Genomic DNA, 19,089 nt, shown 5'->3' with positions numbered 1-19,089 from the left:
AACTCTGCCTTAAGCACTTCCAGATTTTCCTTCCATTATTCAGATCCTGTGACCCGGAGAGGAGTTCTGGGTCTTGCCGTTCCTGATCTCTGCCGTCTGGTTTTCAGATCCGTGTCTCCAGCGGGAAGGATCTCCACGTCCCCCATCAGATCCGTTAGGTCTCCATTACTCGCCCGGAAGACCCAGACCCCTGGCGTGGCCCCCGGCCCCGAAGTGCCTCCTCCTTGGAAGCAAGAGGGGTATGTGGCCTCATCTGAGGCTGAGATGAGAGAAACCATGGTGACGAGCGCCACCCAGATCAGGACAGAGGAGAGATGGGAAGGGCGATACGGGATCCAGGAGCAAGTGACCGTCAGCGGAGCAGCGGGCGCCGCCGCCAGCGAGTCGGCCGGCGCTGCCTTCGCGGCGGGGGCTGTGGCTGCTGGGGCCGCCGAGGTAGGTCCCGGGCAGGGCTGTCCTGCTTTGTCTTCCTTTCCCCGCTGGTGTCTCCAGCCAGCACCCTGCCATGAAACTCCGTCTCGTGTGGCTTGGAGGGGAATTGCATATGAACAGACCAACATAACAAACTGAAGGCCAAATTTGGCTCATGCTTTGGAAAGTCATTTTTTTAAAAGATTTTATTTATTTGACAGAGAGAGAGACGCAGCGAGAGAGGGAACACAAGCAGGGGGAGCGGGAGAGGGAGAAGCAGGCTTCCCGTCCCGTCGAGCAGAGAGCCCGATGCAGGGCTCAATCCCAGAATCCTGGGATCATGACCTGAGCCCAAGGTTTAATGACTGAGCCACCCGGGCATCCCTGGAAAATCACTTTTAATTGGGATAAAGGCTCTATTCTGTGAGGTTTTCAGAAAAGACAGGTTTTAACAATACATGCCCTCTCCTCTTGGCAATGACACACTTATCCCACCTACGTTTTACTGGAGGCAGCTCATTTCCTTTTCTTTAATATTTATTTTATTATGTTATGTTAGTCACCATACAGTAGAGCATTAGTTTTTGATGTAGTGATCCATGATACATTGTTAGCGTATAACACCCAGTGCTCCAAGCAGAACGTGCCCTCCTCAATACCCACCACCAGGCTAACCCATCCCTCCACCCCCCTCCCCTCTAGAACCCTCAGTTTGTTTCTCAGAGTCCATTGTCTCTCATGGTTCGTCTCCCCCTCCAATGTCCCCCCCTTCATTTTTCCCTTCCTTTTCCTAATGTCCTCCCTGCTTTTCCTTATGTTCCACAAGTAAGTGAAACCATATGATAAGAGGCAGCTCATTTCCACTGAACTTTCGTATTGTCTGCTGGGCATGTCATTTTGAAAATGGCCTTGGTCATTTCCGATCCAGGCAAGACAAGAAACTGACAAAAGTGCCGCTGTTGCGACCGTTGTTGCTGCTGTTGATATGGCCAGAGTGAGAGAACCAGTCATCGGAGCTGTAGAGCAGACTGCTCAGAGGACAACCACGACTGCTGTGCACATCCAACCTGCTCAAGAACAGGTAGGCACGCAGCTGGCCAGAGCGAGCTGGGCATGCAGAGATCCTGTGGCAAACCAGCGCTCCAGGCACGTGGAGCGCAGCGCCGAGCCCAGTGTGGCCCAGACTTCTAGGACCCTCTGAGCAAAAGATGGCCTGAGATACCAAGGGTGTTGAAGATATAAGTACCTAAAGTTCCTGGTCCATGTCAGGCAGGTAGACAGACAAGAGTGAACTACCAAAATTTGGTACAGGAGGTCAGAGAAGGAATTCAAGTATCAACATGGTCCTGGGTCGAGACAGGCAAAGGGTGGCCAGGAAAGCCAGCTAAATGAGGAGCATGCATGTGCATCCATTGCTGTGGTTCCAGACCAGTCAGTCCAGAGCTCAGTTGCTCCAAGAGCTCGGGGTGTGTGTGGGGGGGGCGGGGGGAGGACCATTATTGCAGGGCAGACGTTACCTTTCTCCAAGCTTCCCCCAAAGACCTTTGCTTTTACTTTCCTCAAAACAAATGTGACATTTGATTCACAGCTGAAAAGTGTTATAAATCCAGGATAATTTCCCACCTCATATTTGAATAGATTTCTTTTATAGTTTAAAATCACTCCAGCTTTCCCCCTTATCCTTGCTTGGGTGATGTTTCTGTCTGTATCCTGATTTATTATTGGAACTTTTATATAAGGCGCATGAAACTATTTCCTTCCTTTCCCCTCTGAAATTCAGATTAAAAAAGAGGCAGAGAAGAAGACGGCTGTAACTAAGGTAGTAGTGGCCGCCGATAAAGCCAAGGAACAAGAATTAAAATCAAGAACCAGAGAAGTAATTACAACAAAACAAGAGCAGGTGCACGTAACTCATGAAAAGGTGAAAAAAAATGGCTTTTGATGTGAAATTATTGTTGTCGTTCCCTGTGTCAGCACACATAATAATGTATACCACGAAGGGTTTTGTTTCTTGGGCAACATAGTTTTTTTTTTTTTTTTTTTTTTAAAGATTTTATTTATTTATTTGAGACAGAGAGAATGAGAGAGAGCACATGAGAGGGGGGAGGGCCAGAGGGAGAAGCAGACTCCCTGCCGAGCAGGGAGCCCGATGCGGGACTCGATCCCGGGACTCCAGGATCATGACCTGAGCCGAAGGCAGTAGCTTAACCAACTGAGCCACCCAGGCGCCCTTGGGCAACATAGTTTTTATCACACTATTAAAATCCCCTTGTATCTGTGTATCCCTGGGTACCAGATTTCAAGGTCCCTTCGAGTCCCCAAATGTTTCGCTTGTGTAGACAAAAGGGATTTCTTTGAACACAAACAAGGGGTTCCATCTCTGTTGCTCTGGAGGTGCGCTAACTAAATATGTGACTAGAGTGAGGGCAAACCGGGAAGAGTAGATGTTGAGGAAGGAACAGAGAAGGACACTAAGCACACATTGCTTTGAAAAATAGCTTGGCAACTGCTTCTTGACCTCCTAGGAGAACCTTGGAATATGGATTTGAAGTGGAATGGACAGCATGGGTTTTGTAGGTCAAATGACCAAAAAAAAAGTGAAAGGACAGTCATGATTGGAGGCTTTCAGGAACAAATTAGATTAAGGCCATTTGGTAGGGCTTTTGGCCAGGGGAGCCAGTTGTCAGCTGGGGGGTTCGAGAAGATGAACTTTCAAGTCTTTTTAAACCCTGAGATCCAGAATGTCAGGGATGGTGTCTGAGATTGGCAAAGAGGAAAGAGGCAAATGGGGAAAACTTCCCTTTCTCTTCCCCCTTCCCCCCTCCACATACCTTAGGCATCCAGATCAAAACAGCCTCCTTCAGAGGGCTATGGATTTGGAAAACATTTTGCCTGGGATGTGTACAAAACTTATCTCCCCATAATGTCTCAATTTTAGAAAAGTAAGTCTGGATATCCCAAGCAATCATAATTAGGAAAATTTCCAAAGCAAAAATTTCATATAAATGTAGATTGTAAATTGTCCATACTTGATTTCTCGTATATAAAACTAAAGGGTCAGACAAATTACTTCTAAGGCCTTCCATTCTAATATCCGATTCTCTAAGATCACCTTTAGATGACAAAAGTGGCATAGAATAGTATTGCCCATATATCCATTTATGAAAATTGGAAGTCTTTTCAAAGAAGATGGCAAATCTCCAATTCAATTAAATGGTATTGAACCCAACTTTTTTTTTTTCCCTGAGCAACATAAATTATGGTTCAGACAGAGAAAGAGCATGGTCCTATTAAGGAAAATGAGAAGATTTATTTAGTGATATCTCCAGAAAAAGAGGATTTTACTTCTTTCTTCAAGGAAAGAAGTTTGTTTGGTATATTGTTTATATTTAATAAACATTATGTCACTTCCATTAGAGATCAGGAGACAAATAAGAGTTTGTTTTTACCATTGATTTCAGATAAGAAAAGAAACTGAAAAAGCATTTGTACCAAAAGTAATAATTTCCACAACCAAAGCCGAAGAGCAAGAAACTAGAGTTACTGGACAAATTACTACAAAACAAGAACAAAAACAAGTAACTCAAGAAATGGTAAGTCGGATTTTGTGAATATGTTGTAGTTCGTTGACACATAACACATTCTGATCAGCTGTGTACCCTATTACCAAAACCTCTAAATGAAGGAGTCTTTTGTATGTATTTTCTTTTTGTTGTTTCTCTGAAACTCTTTCATGATGGAGATTCTGTTTTCATTGCACAACTTTCACTCAATTCATCAGTTTTGGGGAGATTGTCTATGAGAACCATTTGGGAGCACATCTATGACATTTCTAGAGCGTATTTATTTATTTTTTTTTAATTTTTTTTTTATTTTTTTAGATTTTGTTTATTTAACAGAGAAAGACACAGCGAGAGAGGGAACACAAGCAGGGAGAGTGGGAGGGGGAGAAGCAGGCTTCCCGCGGAGCAGGGAGCCCGATGTGGGGCTCGATCCCAGGACCCTGGGATCATGACCTGAGCCGAAGGCAGACGCTTAACGACTGAGCCACCCAGGCGCCCCTAGAGCGTATTTAAATGGAAGACAGATATCACCCCAATCAAGTTACCCCCATAGAGTTTTCTCACGCATAGCCTCAGCCCTCAGTCACTTCGGTTGTAAGACCTATCTGTGCACGCACACATGCGCATGCCAGCTGTGAACACTCCAAGTAAATATCAAGGGAAAGTGAGGAAGTGCTGGACATCAGGAAACACTGGTCCTTCTTCAAGAAAATGTCCTAATTCGTGATTGACAAACAGGGACCTAGAAGTGTTTGCTACTTTTGTGCCGCGGAGCCACGTGCAAACAACCTCAGTGTCACCAAAATCCACTTCTCTTCCGTGTGTGACATCCAGCCTTAAGGTGTCAGGAAAGAAGCATCTATTTTTAACTCTTTCCTGTTCAGGAGGGTGCCTGCCCTCACCAATCTTGATCGCCTGTTCTTTGCTGATCCCAGAGCTATTTTTTAAAAGGCTTAGCTGAGAACACTCTATTCTCTTTGAGGGCTGGCCACAGGCTACTGAATGAATTTCCCTCTCCTTAGAGGGAGGGAGAGACTTTGAATGCCCACATCCCCTACTTGTTATGATCAAGGGCGTAGAGCTCCCTGTTGCCATTGCAATACCAGTTACTGGCAAGTTCAGCCTGACTATTTTCCAGCCATTCGCCAGTGGCTGCTCACTGGGACCTCATGTGTCAGCATGTCTCGAAGATGAGACCTTTTCAGTTTCTAGGGCAATTTGCGAAGGAGCAAGTGGGCAGAAATGAAGCCTATTCCTCAGGAAAACGAAAGTCTGTGTTTTAAACATTAAGTGTTGGCCCTTAAAATGGAAACTGGTGGTACTTTCTCTCTTACCACTAAACATTTTGTATTCTTCTGGATGTTGCAAGAGTATCTCGCCATTTCTTTTGAACCTCAAACCTTTATTTTACTCTGAAAATCAGATAAGACAGACAGCTCTGACCACCGCTGCATCTGTGGTGGTAGCTGCCACCGCAGAGTCCACAAAGCCAGAAACAATCCGGGGAGCTCAAGAAGAAATTGCCACACACCATGATCAGAAGCACATAACTCAGGAAAAGGTGATGACTCCCTGCCGGTGTGCAATTCACTCTTCGTCATGTCATTTGCAAGCTGCCTACGTGTTCATCATGGGTCTTACTCATCACTTTTTCACCTCATCTTTTTATAACTCGAATAGAAAACTCCCTCAAAATCTCTCACAAACCCTTTGCCACCTCTCCAGCTTTCACTGCCACTTTTCATTCCTAATTTTCAAACTTTCTTTGGATTGTTACTAACATGACCCTATAGTTCACTTTAATATCTTCCAGTTTTCAAGTCACTTGATAAAATGCAAAATATGTGTTAATTATGGCTGTACTGAGATTTCCCGTGGATTATAAGAAGAAGAATGTTGAGAACCAGAAATGCATCCTTTATTCTTTTATTGCTGATCACATTTTTTCCTTTTTGACTGCACTTACTTTGATACTGTTAGCAATGAAACAGTATGGACGATCCAGGCAACATACGATAGGTTTAAGTGTGATGGAAGTGTCCGTGAACAGGAAGAAATTTGATTCCTTTCTCGGATTTGACTTAAGTTTCTTTTATTAGAGGCTGTATGAAATTTAATGACCATTTTCTCACCTTTCTTTTTATCATATGACCAGATAATGAAAGAAACTAGGAAAACAGTGGTACCTAAGGTCATAGTTGCCACACCCAAAGTCAAAGAACAAGATTTAGTATCAAGAACTAAAGAAGGCATCACTACCAAAAAAGAACAAGTTCAAATAACTCAGGAAAAGGTGAATACACATCTTTGAGATGGGAAAAGTTCATCTTTAAACTAATTTCTAGCAAACCGTTAACTATGATGTGCTATGAATTATTAGTCTATATTTTCCTTTTTGAATCCCAGACTAAAAGTAAAATGGTGACTGTGTGACCGCTTACCATTAATTTTATCTGCACATTTGATTTTCATCCATCTGTAACATGTGTAATTCATTTTATCCCCCCATTATTCTTTGCATGAAGATGAGCATTTTTAGCCTGATTTTTAAAAAACAGTATATGGGAACATCTGGTGATTTTGTTTTTTTAGTTAACATTTCTAAGTTTTGTGATTCCCAGTCAGTATATGCAAACATTGTCAAGTAACTTCTTTTGTGTAGTTAACCCTGAATAACTTCATCCTGCATCCCCACTAGGCGCAGGGGCGGGGGGGTGTTCATACCATGTGTGTCTAAAGCCCTGTGCAATTTCAACTTTGATTTTACTGTAACAATCAGATGAGAAAGGAAGCTGAGAAAACTGCCTTGTCTACAATAGCAGTTGCTACTGCTAAAGCCCAAGAACAAGAAACAGTACTGAAAACTAGAGAAGGAATGGCTACTAGACAAGAACAAATCCAAGTTACTCATGAAAAGGTGATGCTCGCTATTCCAAGTGTGCAATCCCTCTTTTATAATCCATTAATCCCAATCTCAGAATGTCTTATGTATGAGACACTATTAACCTAATTTATTTTTAGATGATTAAATGATTGGAAACTAAAAAACCAAATTATCATTGTTAATATTACTACATATTCCTCTCTCCACTGATCTCTTCACTATTATTTTCCATTTTTTATTATTAACATCTAGAAGTTCTCTGGAAGTTGGTGACTGAAATTGCATGCAGGTTGATTTTAAGATATTTCATGAACATTAAAGAAAAAAGTACAAGTAAATGATGAATCTTACTGTCGTGAAGATGTATGTTTTGAGGGGTCATAAATTCAGTATCTTACATTGTAAAGTATGGACTTATTTCAGGAAGATACCCATAATTTTTTCAAATGAAAGTTTATCTTTTGTTCTTTCTGTAAATATAAATACCAGATGAGAAAATTATAGTGCCCACCATACTAACTCCTGCTAAAGTTAAACAAGATGCAGTATTAAAATCTAGAGAAGGAATCACTCAACCAAAATACACATAAGCCATGAAGAAGTTTATTTGTAGCATCTATTTGTAGTTATGAAATCTCCATGGTAAGTTGGTAACCAACTTACCATGACTCTGTCATTTACCCCAAATAAGCTATTTACCTAATTTTATTCCTTATTGTCAATATAGTATTTGGAAATTATCAACTAAATTTCTTTAATGTCATGGCTGAATCCTGTCTGTATTTCTCTCAATGTTGTTTTCTATCTCTACATCTTTGGGTTTTTTCCCCTAAGGCATGATTTAAGATCAACTTTCTAAACCTTTACCCAAGTCTGATATTGAAGGCACATCAGCCTTTCAGAAATCTCACTGGTGACAGCAATTCCAATATGTAACATACTTCATCAGTGATTATATTTAAATTGCTCTTGTTTGTCCTGAATCACATCAATTTGACTGTCTTATTTTTGTTGTTAAAAATTAGCGGGGTGCCTGGGTGGCTCAGTCGGTTAAGCGGCTGCTTTCGGCTCAGGTCATGATCCCAGGGTCCTGGGATCGAGCCCCACGTCGGGCTCCCTGCTCAGTGGAGAGTCTGCTTCTCCCTCTCCCTCTGCCTGCCTCTCTGCCTACTTGTGCTCTATCTCTCTGTCAAATAAATAAATAAAATCTTTAAAAAAATTGGCTAAGAATGGAAACTGAGAAAATATCTATACCCAAAGTAGTAGTTACCACTGCAAAATCTACTGAACCAGCCACACTGCCAAGGACTAGAGAAGGATTTGTTATTAAGCAAGAATATCTATCTTTTCCGCGAGGAGATGAAAACTGATGCCGTGGAGGTGAAAAGCACTGCTTCATCCCATTTCATCAGCAGCAGCCATAACTTTTCATCTTGCCTGAGTCGTTGTGCTCTAGTGTTCCATGTAATTGCTGAAGCGATCACCAAGCATTAGGGACGATCAGACCCCATTCAGCTCTGCAGGTGCAACAGTTAGCGTTTCTCGTTGTGAAAAGCCAGATTAAATAACACTTTTCTTTGCATCTCCTAAATTAATTTTCAGCATTTGACTGGTCTGAATTGGGGTCTCCTGCTCCAGTTCTTCTTCCTGTTGATCTAGGTTCAAAAACTATGAGAAATGTGAGTCCACTAAGAAAGCAAAATGGTACCAGCAAAGAGGACACACCTGTGGTTGTCCACCAAACAGCACGTCTATGAACTCGATATATAATAATTCAGGAAAAAATACGTAGATGCTTCTCCAATTTGAAATATCCTACCCATAATTAAGATTCTTTTTCTTTGCATAAGTTTTAAATAATGTATATTTGTACATGTCAGTTGGCAAATAATTTCTTTGAGCCTAAGTTTTCTCGTTAAAATAAATAAAACCTGATTATCTCACAGACTGTGGTTGAAAGATTCAAATGAGATATGACGTAAATGCAATCATTCTACAAGCAAAGTAATATGTATTAAGTATACATACACTTTTAATATATATGTAAAGGCTGATATACCATTCTCTCTCTCTCTACATATAAATATGTTTATATATATGTGTGTGTGTGTGTATACTTAACATATATTACACTTTGCTTGCAGAGTGATTACATTATATCTCATTTGAATCTTTGGCCTACATTAAATATGTATAATATATGTTAAATATATATATTTGTGTTATCTGTCAAAGATAGGTAACATTTTAAAATATCTGTAAAATTCAAATCAACTAAAGGCCTATATATTTTAAAAAAGAAGAACAGATGAACAAACTTAAGTCACCTAAGCCTCACGTATATTTTACAGTCTCTCCTATGATGCGATGGTAAAGTGAAATCGGCATTTGCAATCCTTCATGGAAAATCAGATTGTTTGTGGCTTACTGGAAAGAAGCACTGAATGAAGCCCATGATCACTAAAGGCCTAATGTCATCTCAGAAAAAAAGCCCTTATTTGTATCTTAAATGATTCTGAGAACAATTTTAACAGATATATAGGTAGCATCCTTGAAGACCTTTCAGATGTGATCTAGATTTCATTCACAGCAGCAGAAAACTGGACATTAATAAAATATTCCAGCATTATTTTTAAAGAGCACTGACGGACACCGATATGCTATTTCCCAGTATTGCATAGACTCGTAATTTGTAAGCCACATCAGCTAGTTTGCTTTCTTTAAAAAAGAAACACCTTTGCAGACTGTGTTTTCATTTATGTTAATCAGATTCATGGAAATGAGAAAACAACATTTCTGTTTTTTTCTTCGCTTTACCTCCCAGTAATATGAAAGTAAATTGAACTTCACTGCGAAAGGTTCTCTTGAATCCAAATATGATTAACACTTTCATTTTAATCAGAATCTCTTCATTCACATTTTTAAGAAAGATATTTTCTTTTCTTTTTTTTTTTTAAGATTTTATTTATTTATTTGACAGAGACACAGCGAGAGAGGGAACACAAGCAGGGGGAGTGGGAGAGGGAGAAGCAGGCTTCCCGCGGAGCAGAGAGCCCGATGCGGGGCTCGATCCCAGTACCCTGGGATCAGGACCTGAGCCGAAGGCAGACGCTTAACGACTGAGCCACCCAGGCACCCCAAGAAAGATATTTTCTAATAGATTAAAAATTCTTATCCCTAGGGAATCATAAGAAAATTAATATGCTCACTATTGTTTCATGAGCTTTCACATTATCTCCGATTTGCATGCAACCGTACAACTCTGTAGCAGCTGATTTTTCTGGATGGGTCCAGGAGGGGTTTGAGTGCATTTTTTATCATTGCTGTCATTGCAGCAATATTAGACTAAATGATTGACAGAATAATAAAAATAATCAATGAAGATAACCAGCCCCAGAGTTCTGATTTCCCAAGTGTTAATTAACTGCCTTAGGCAGAATCCTAGAAAAACTCAAAATCTCCTTCCTGTTTTATAGAGGTACTGTGTTGTCCCATGTGGTGTGCGTGTGTATCTAATTAAGCAGGTATATATAGAATGTATCTAACTAGCTCTCCATTATATTATAATAATCAATGAGATAGTAAGTTCCTAAATGCATCTGTGAGCCACATTCCTGGAGGCATTAACAGAGCCATATAACATGGGTACCATCTACCTATCACATCTTTAGGCATTTGTCTGTTCTCAGTGACTGTCCTTGGAGGAGCTGTCCCGGTTTGAGTTTGACATTACTGATATTAATTCTGGAAAACTTGTCTCCAGGTGGACGTTGGGAAAAAGGCAGAAGCTGTAGCAACAGTCGTTGCTGCAGTAGACCAGGCCCGCGTCCGAGAGCCCAGGGAGCCCAGGCCCCTTGAAGAATCCTATGCTCAGCAGACCACTATGGAGTATGACTATAAGGAGCACATTTCCGCCACAAAGGTAGCTGAGCATCCCCAGCGTCCAGCCTCGGAACCCCACGTTGTCCCTAAAGCAGTCAAGCCTAGGGTGATCCAGGCTCCTTCTGAGACTCATATCACAACTACTGATCAAATGGGAATGCACATTTCATCACAGGTGGGTCTGTACCTGCTGGATCTTCACCCTACCCATGGGAAAGCGAGCTTAACTACTCTGGTCATCTGGTGGATCATGGTATCACTGAGTCTCATTTCATTGCAGATCAAGAAAACTACAGATCTAACAACTGAAAGATTAGTCCATGTGGATAAACGCCCCCGCACAGCAAGCCCTCACTTTACTGTTTCAAAAATTTCTGTCCCTAAGACAGAACATGGATATGAGGTAAGAAGTTACAGAGCATGATGAAGAAATGTCTGGCTAGAAGGCGATAAGTACCTAATGCATGACGTACACAGGGTCTTTGGTGTAGGTCAGTGTGGTGATGTCTGTTTACGGTCATGGTAGACTCCGAAGCCCCTGAAGCCTGGCTTCCGAAACTTGCTGAGCAGCCTAAGCATCGGGCAGCAGAGGGGGTTATTGTATGCCTCAGAGAGGACACAAATCCATACAGGCTTCTCTCTGTTTCACATTTTGTAAAAAGATGGTTATCACACAGTTTAGTTTTCCTTATGCTATGAAACACTTCAGGCTATGAATGTATATCAATAATAAAGTCAGATATTGAAAAATCATACGTTCCTATACTCAATATGACAAGATGCAGAGAGGTAGTATGTGTGGTAGTTGGGTTGGATGGTGGAATCACACAGCCTTGGATTTGTGTCCTAGCTCCAACATCAGGGGCAAGTTAGTACATATAAAAACATTAGCAAGTTGGCAGCACGTAGTAACCCTTCATATCAGTCACTGTTCTTCTTCTTATACACACCTAAGATGTGGAATGCAAATCTCGAGTGCCTCCAAAGAATTGTAAAGCACATTTAATACCTATATTTGGAATAGCCTCAAATTACTATTGAAATCAAAAGACCATAGACAGTGACAGAATAAAAAGAGTGAGAAAGCCTTCAAAATATTTTTCTGAATGTCTCCATTTTCACCTTCCACCCAGATTTGAGGCTGAAACTTTACAATGCTATTTTAAAGTAGTTCTTAGGAATTTACCAAATATTTTAATAATTCCCTGATTTTGAATTTCCTGCTGTAGTGTTTTTAGGATGGTTAAGTGAAAATTCATGACTGAGCTTTAGAAGACCCTCCATCCCTTTATGACAAGAGCATAAAATAAGGAGCTCTAAATACAACTCTTTAAGAAAGATACTTTCAAATGTATTTTACAGACTGGCAGGAATGCCGATGAGTTTTGTAAGTGGCTTATCTCTAACTGACTTTTTGTTAATCATTAGAGTGATAACAAGAGCATTAAAAAACAGACCATACAGAACATAGACTCAGACCCCCCGCTGAATGAGTGACGGTGGTGGTGTGCTTCTGAATCATGACCCAGATTGCTCCGTTTCTCTTTAGGCATCGATAGCTGGTAGCGCTATCGCCACATTACAGAAAGAATTGTCAGCCACGTCTTCTGCTCAGAAGATCACCAAGTCGGTGAAGGCACCCACTGTGAAGCCTGCTGAGGCTAGAGTGAGAGCAGAACCCACCCCCTCACCTCAGTTCCCCTTCACCGACATGCCAGACACTTACAAGAGTCAAGCTGGCATTGAAGTGAAGAAGGAGGTAGGGGTGAGCATCACTGGTGGCACAGTCCGTGAAGAAAGCTTCGAAGTCCTACACGAGCATGAAACCAAGGTCAGTCCCTGGATCGCACGCTGTTTCTTGAGCCACTCCTATAGAGCAGGTCCAGGCGCACGGCCAGTTTGTGCCCCGGAGTACTCAGCCAGGCGTCCTGCCTTTCAAACTTAATTCTTTTGAGTCTGGTGTGCATCAGAGATCCTTTTCCTCAAATTATTTTTGTAGTTTTGCATGTGCTAAGAGTTGATGAGTTTGCCCCCTATTCCATGGGCATTTTGTAATGTCCTTTGTAAAATTTGTAGGTGACAGAAACGGCAAGGGTACCTGCACCCGTTGAAATCCCGGTTACTCCACCAACCTTGGTCTCGGTGAGTAACGAAGTTGATGCGTAGCTGGTCAGATAATTTTAATATATGCAAAGGTCAGCTTCTCAAAACGACCTTAGTGAGTTCACAAATGCTAATTTTAAGACAATACACTATATGGCAAGGAAAAGGGGAATTCCGTGTGGCAACTGTCAATCACGTAGTCAACAGGCTTAATGGGTTTCTATGATGTATAAGGTTTTATTAGGAGAGTTATGGAGATATAAAGACCAATCCAGCCTTCTTTGATATCTTAGCCCTTGTATCAGAGAAAAGCATACATACAAAAGGTGACAAGCATAATGTAGAAGGTGAAAAGCCCCTCAGCAGAGGAAAGATAGAGTACTTCTGATTGGGAGTAGTGGGAAAAGCTTTGTTGAAGTGGCAGGCTTTGCTGCTGAGCCTTCCAGTTCTGTTAGGGTTTAAATGTGTGAGAATAACAGAGGGTACAGAGTTGCCTCATAATATGGTGTTAATACAGTTCTGCCTTACGAACTTGGAAACACCTGACATTTATTCCAAGTTAGGAGTATTCAATTTCCAAGGGAGTCTCTTTACTAATATTTCTAGAGTCTTTTACCTTAAAAAAAAAAAAAAAAACATTTTATGGCCATGAGAATGTGCAAGTTCAAACCCCTCTGCTTGTCATAACTCATAGAGATGATTAATGACTATGCACACCTTATCAGTGTTTCCTTTTTCTTCTCTCTTCAGGGCTTAAAAAATGTGACTGTTATAGAAGGTGAATCCGTCACCTTGGAGTGCCACATCTCTGGATACCCATCCCCAAAAGTGACATGGTACAGAGAAGACTACCAAATAGAAAGTTCCATTGATTTCCAGATAACCTTCCAGAGTGGAATTGCCCATCTTATGATTCGCGAAGCCTTTGCGGAAGACAGCGGGCGATTTACCTGCAGTGCCGTAAACGAGGCTGGGACGGTCAGCACATCCTGCTATCTAGCTGTGCAAGGTTGGTGACCACACCCCCACCGCCTTCCGTTCGCACCATCGCCCTCAGCCGACCCTTTCCTCAGCAAGGTTTCTGCATGCCTCATGTTGGTGGCCCCTTAGGGGGTCAACTAGGCTGTCACGCTAGGCAGAGGTCACTAACAAAACGGACTCAATGAGAGACTTAAATGAGAAACTTCTGTCTTCTAGCATCAGAAGAGTTTGAAAAGGAAACAACCGTGACTGAGAAATTGACCACAGAAGAGAAACGGTAAAACATTCTAGAACAGTTTTGATTTTTTTCGGTCCCTTTGGTAGTGGCAAATTGCAACCGCAGAAGCTAATATGAAGGGAATTCTCTTTCCAGCTTTGTAGAGTCCAGAGATGTGGTGATGACGGATACTAGCATCACAGAGGAGCAAGCAGGGCCCGGAGAACCTGCCGCCCCTTTCTTCATTACAAAACCGGTGGTCCAGAAACTGGTGGAAGGTGGGAGCATTGTGTTTGAATGTCAGGTTGGCGGCAATCCAAAGCCCCACATCTACTGGAAAAAATCTGGTGTTCCTCTTACCACGGGATACAGGTATTTTGATGGCTGACGGATAGAGTTCTCTGTGATTTGTATGATATGTATATGAAGCCCACAGAGAAATAGGCTTGCCCCACCATCCCCCGATGTAGGCTCTTTCATTATGGAAACTTCAGAGTATATTTTGAGGTATTTTTACATTTTTGCACAAGTCTTACTGAGAAACAAAGCTATGTGACAAAAGTGGATAAAGATATATTTCTTCTGTATTCTAGTTTGACTCATGGATAGTGCTCGTGAAATAGAGAAAATGTGAATTTTTACACACATATATTCTTCTAGAAAGCGTCTAAGACAGTGTTCAATAAAAATGCGTAATAATTAAGTCACTAAAAGATAAAAGAATAAGGTCATGTGATGAAGAAGAAACTTAATTACACATGAGCATCTATGCTAATGAATTGGCTGTAAATGAATGTAAAATTTAGCTTTGAATTTTCTGGAACTTACGAAAAATCAAAAAATGCAGTTCTTATATTGTAGTAAGAAAAAATATACCAGAGGCTTAATATTGAAATATTTAAAGGAATTTATTATTTTGATTATTCATTTGATCTTCACATGAAACAAAGAGGAAAATAATTAACAAAGGGAAATACCTAAGTGTTCAAATGACCTCGTCATTTGCTAAAAAACACTAAAGCCCTTTCCATATGGTTGATTCTAGTAGTATTAGAGTCTATTATTTATTTCAAAGAATATATGAACCTTATTTAAAATGAAAATTTTAAGTTGTTTGACCCTCATTACTCATGTCCATGCATTTTCCTCAATTTTCAGCCATTCTTATATTCTGCACTGAGCTTAGTCACATGTTTAAGATCATTGAATTTTATACCACAGATCCACATGAGGGTTAGTTTCTTCACATACGTTTATTTGTGACTGATTTTTATGTGTTTTCATTTCCATAAAGATACAAAGTGAGTTACAACAAACAAACTGGGGAGTGCAGACTGGTGATTTCGATGACTTTTGCCGATGATGCTGGAGAATACACTATTGTTATTCGTAATAAGCATGGCGAGACTTCTGCATCTGCCTCCCTGCTTGAAGAAGGTAAATGCAGCTCTGAGTAGTTTCTATGTGCGTGATAGGAAGGGAAATGCAGGGAAGTAGCAGTACTGTGTGTTTGTCAGGCCTGTAAAAACATCCCAATTCTGATACTGGCTGTCTCCATCGGTACCCTCTCTTGGCCTCAGCGGTATAGGAAATGTTTTGGACCGCAGGGCCTCAAAAGCCATACTGGTGCTAAACTTCAAGGTTCTAGCGCTAGTTTCTCTTTGGTGCATTCATTTCGAGGCATATTTTGAAGCTGTAGGGATTCCAAATCCAGTTGCCTTCCAGACCCAGGCAGGTAATACTAGCAAGTGCTGTGAAGACAGTGGCAAACTGGAGAGCCTGTGTCCTGCCTTAAGGGTACAGTAGCTCCCCAGCCCCACTGTCTAGTTACCATGCACACGCCTGTCAGGCTCAATGTTCCTAGAGTTTCTGATGTTTTAAAGAAAACCTGGAGGGGCGCCTGGGTGGCTCAGTTGGTTGGGCATCTAACTCTTGGTTTCAGCTTAGGTCACAATCTCAGGGTCATGAGATCAAGCCCCGAATCAGGCTTCACGCTCAACGGGGAGTGTGCTTGAGATTCTCTCCCTCTCCCTCTGCCCCTCCCCCTGCTTGCACACACATGCACGTGCTCGCTCCCTTTCCCCCAAAAATAAGTAAATCTTTTTTTAAAAAAAAAGAAAGAAAACCTGGAAATCAAGATTTTCAGTATTCAAAGTAATTTGACAAAAAGTATAATGGCATTCAGGCCAAACAAAATATATCTGTGGGTCACATTTACTTTTGCTTAATTGTTCACATTACAGTGGACAGCCCACGTTCTGTCTCATTTGATCTGCACAACACCCCTTAGAGAAAGTTAGGATATTATCCTCATTTAGCAGATAAAACACTCGAGACTCAGGAAGATAAGTGAATTGCCAAAAACCACACAGTAAATTAGAAAGAGCACTAGGATGGATCCTGAAGAACTGACCACTAATACAAAGTTCTTTCTACACGAGTAGCAGCGACTTTGACTTGTTAATGAAAATTTGGTTTTGGAATTCAATCCAATATAGATTGAGCACTTTGATAGTAAAATTTGGAAAATCCAGCTTTTGGTTATCAATTTTCCCTAGCGCAGGGCTTGCCTCAATGAAGTGGCATGAACGCTTTTTCGTAAGGACATTAAAATTAACTTATGTTCCTAAAACAAACAAGCAAAGGGGAAAAAAAGAGAGGGAGAAGAGACGAACCAAAAAAGAGACTCTTAATCATAGAAAACAACTGAAAGTTACCAGAAGGGAGGTGGGCGGGAGGGATGGATGAAATAGGTGATGGGGATTAAGGAGGGCACTTGTGATGAGCACTGGGTGATGTACGCAAGCATTGAATCACTCTGTTGTACACTTGAAACTAGTATTATGCTGTATATTAACTAACTGGAATTTAAATAAAAACTCAAAAAAAATAACTTGTGTTCTTAACTTCTAGCTGAGTATGAGTCACTGATGAAGTCCCAGCAAGAAATGCTTTACCAAACACAAATGACTGCCTTTGTGCAGGAACCTAAAGTTGGAGAAATAGCACCTGGATTTTTATACTCTGATTATGAAAAAGAGTATGAAAAAGAACAGGCTTTAATTAGGAAAAAAATGGCCAAAGATACTGTAATGGTCAGAACCTTTGTAGAAGAACAGGTGAGTAGAATAACAATGACCAAGTAAATCATTTCATAAATTGTACTTAACACCCAGTGTCCCTCTTTTTGTTTGATATTTTCATTTTCCAGGGATGGGGTCAGGGTTAGACTACGAGTAGTGGGTCCAGATTCGCTGCCGACGAGTTTCCTTAGTCTTCATGACATGTTGCACAACGTGGCTTTAGAAATAAGGATTCCATATATGTACGAAGAGACAAATATTAGGACAACCAAGTGCACTACTGCCCAAATCCTGTCATCTGCAGGATGAACAACCCAAATATAACCTGTGCCCTTAGACTATCATTGACCCAAGATGCCACAGCATGAACTGATAAAGAGGATGTTAATGCAGATTAAAAAACAAAACAGTGACTCATCTAGTTCTCAACAAAAACAAAAAGGCTTCTAGATTTTTCCCCAGTCAAAAACTTTAATCAATCCTTATCTCTGAAGCTAATACTCTTAAAGAGTATTTCTGTCAGTCAGGATGTACATTTTTTAACAAACTGTCATTTTTTTTACTATATAGGAATTCCATATTTCTTCCTTTGAAGAGAGGCTTATCAAAGAAATTGAATACAGAATAATAAAGACTACATTAGAAGAACTTCTTGAAGAAGATGGAGAAGAAAAGATGGCAGTTGACATTTCTGAATCTGAAGCTATTGAAGCAGGATTTGACTTAAGAATCAAGAACTATAGAATTCTTGAGGGGATGGGTGTTACTTTCCATTGCAAGATGTCTGGATATCCACTACCCAAGGTAAAATAAAAACATCATGTCTGCACGCTACAATAAAGATACAAATCATTACAAAAACTATTTTATCTAAATTTTTTTTCAAATATGCATGGTATTGCTTGCAGATTGCATGGTACAAAGATGGCAGGCGCATCAAGCATGGAGAGAGATACCAAATGGACTTTCTGCAAGATGGCAGAGCTAGTCTGCGCATACCTGTTGTTCTTCCAGAAGATGAAGGCATCTATACTGCATTTGCCAGCAATATTAAAGGAAATGCAATTTGCTCAGGGAAATTGTATGTAGAGCCTGCTGCGCCTCTTGGTGCTCCGACTTACATACCCACACCAGAACCAGTGAGCAGAATCAGGTAAGACTCGGAGTAACTTGGGTTAAGATTTAAATTAAAACACCAAATATCCCAGTAGCAAATTGCTATTGTGTGGGGGACCAAAAAAAATGAAGGCTGAGAAAGCACAGAAACTTGCCATAAGAAATACAGATGATTGCCAAGCATTTTTATTTCTTGCCCCCGTGTAAGGTGAGCACAGCCTTTTCATTAGTGTAGCGTGCTATTTATTTTGCCAATGCTAAACTAATGTAATGAAAACTATTAAGATTTCCTTCACACCTCATTTTACATGTTATCTCTACTTTATACAACAACCCTGCAACGTAGGTATTATTATTACTACTTTGGAAGTGGGAGCACTTGGTCTCTGTGGGCCTATGAAAATTGTCTTCGTTCACCTGCCCGGTAGGTGGTGGTGCCAGCACTCGAAATCCAACCCAAGCCAGTTGGGCTGCAGTGTGTACATAGGGTTTGGGTTTTTTTTTTTTTTTTCAAATATAATTTCTATGTTTTCCCTTCTCTTGGATAAAAAATTGTATTTCTCTTTTTCTATAAATGTGTTCATTGGTTTATTTAACCAACCAATATTTATTGAGATGTTTTTGCAGTTGAATCAAAAGGATTGGTGACTAATTAAATGCAGGTGGTGAGGGAAAGACTAGTAAAAATTGTTCCAAGATTTTTAAGATCTCTATGATAAAGTTGAAGAACTACTGACTGGAATTGAGGCTATATGAAAAACATTGATTTGGGGGCAATAATAATATATTGTTTTGGATCCTGGTGATTCTGAAGTGCCTTCTAATATGTACATGAAGTCAATTCTAAAA

At 40.7% G+C, this 19,089-nt stretch overlaps 1 protein-coding gene across 1 annotated transcript in view; it reads left to right on the top strand.

Annotated features, from left to right (window-relative positions):
- The window catches only part of TTN (titin), a 269,090-nt gene that overhangs the window by 9,052 nt on the left and 240,949 nt on the right, over positions 1-19,089 (top strand). The window contains 18 exon segments of the mRNA XM_044913684.1: positions 108-435; positions 1,340-1,492; positions 2,192-2,332; positions 3,873-4,004; positions 5,398-5,535; positions 6,130-6,267; positions 6,754-6,891; positions 10,622-10,915; positions 11,021-11,143; positions 12,290-12,571; positions 12,817-12,882; positions 13,594-13,852; positions 14,041-14,101; positions 14,198-14,413; positions 15,336-15,478; positions 16,955-17,160; positions 17,695-17,928; positions 18,033-18,277. Of these exon segments, the coding sequence (XP_044769619.1) occupies positions 108-435; positions 1,340-1,492; positions 2,192-2,332; positions 3,873-4,004; positions 5,398-5,535; positions 6,130-6,267; positions 6,754-6,891; positions 10,622-10,915; positions 11,021-11,143; positions 12,290-12,571; positions 12,817-12,882; positions 13,594-13,852; positions 14,041-14,101; positions 14,198-14,413; positions 15,336-15,478; positions 16,955-17,160; positions 17,695-17,928; positions 18,033-18,277 (3,297 nt within the window).

The sequence above is a fragment of the Neomonachus schauinslandi genome, chromosome 3 (genome assembly GCF_002201575.2).
Source record: "Neomonachus schauinslandi chromosome 3, ASM220157v2, whole genome shotgun sequence".
Classification (NCBI taxonomy): domain Eukaryota; kingdom Metazoa; phylum Chordata; class Mammalia; order Carnivora; family Phocidae; genus Neomonachus; species Neomonachus schauinslandi.
This window is presented reverse-complemented; position numbering and strand designations above follow the sequence as displayed.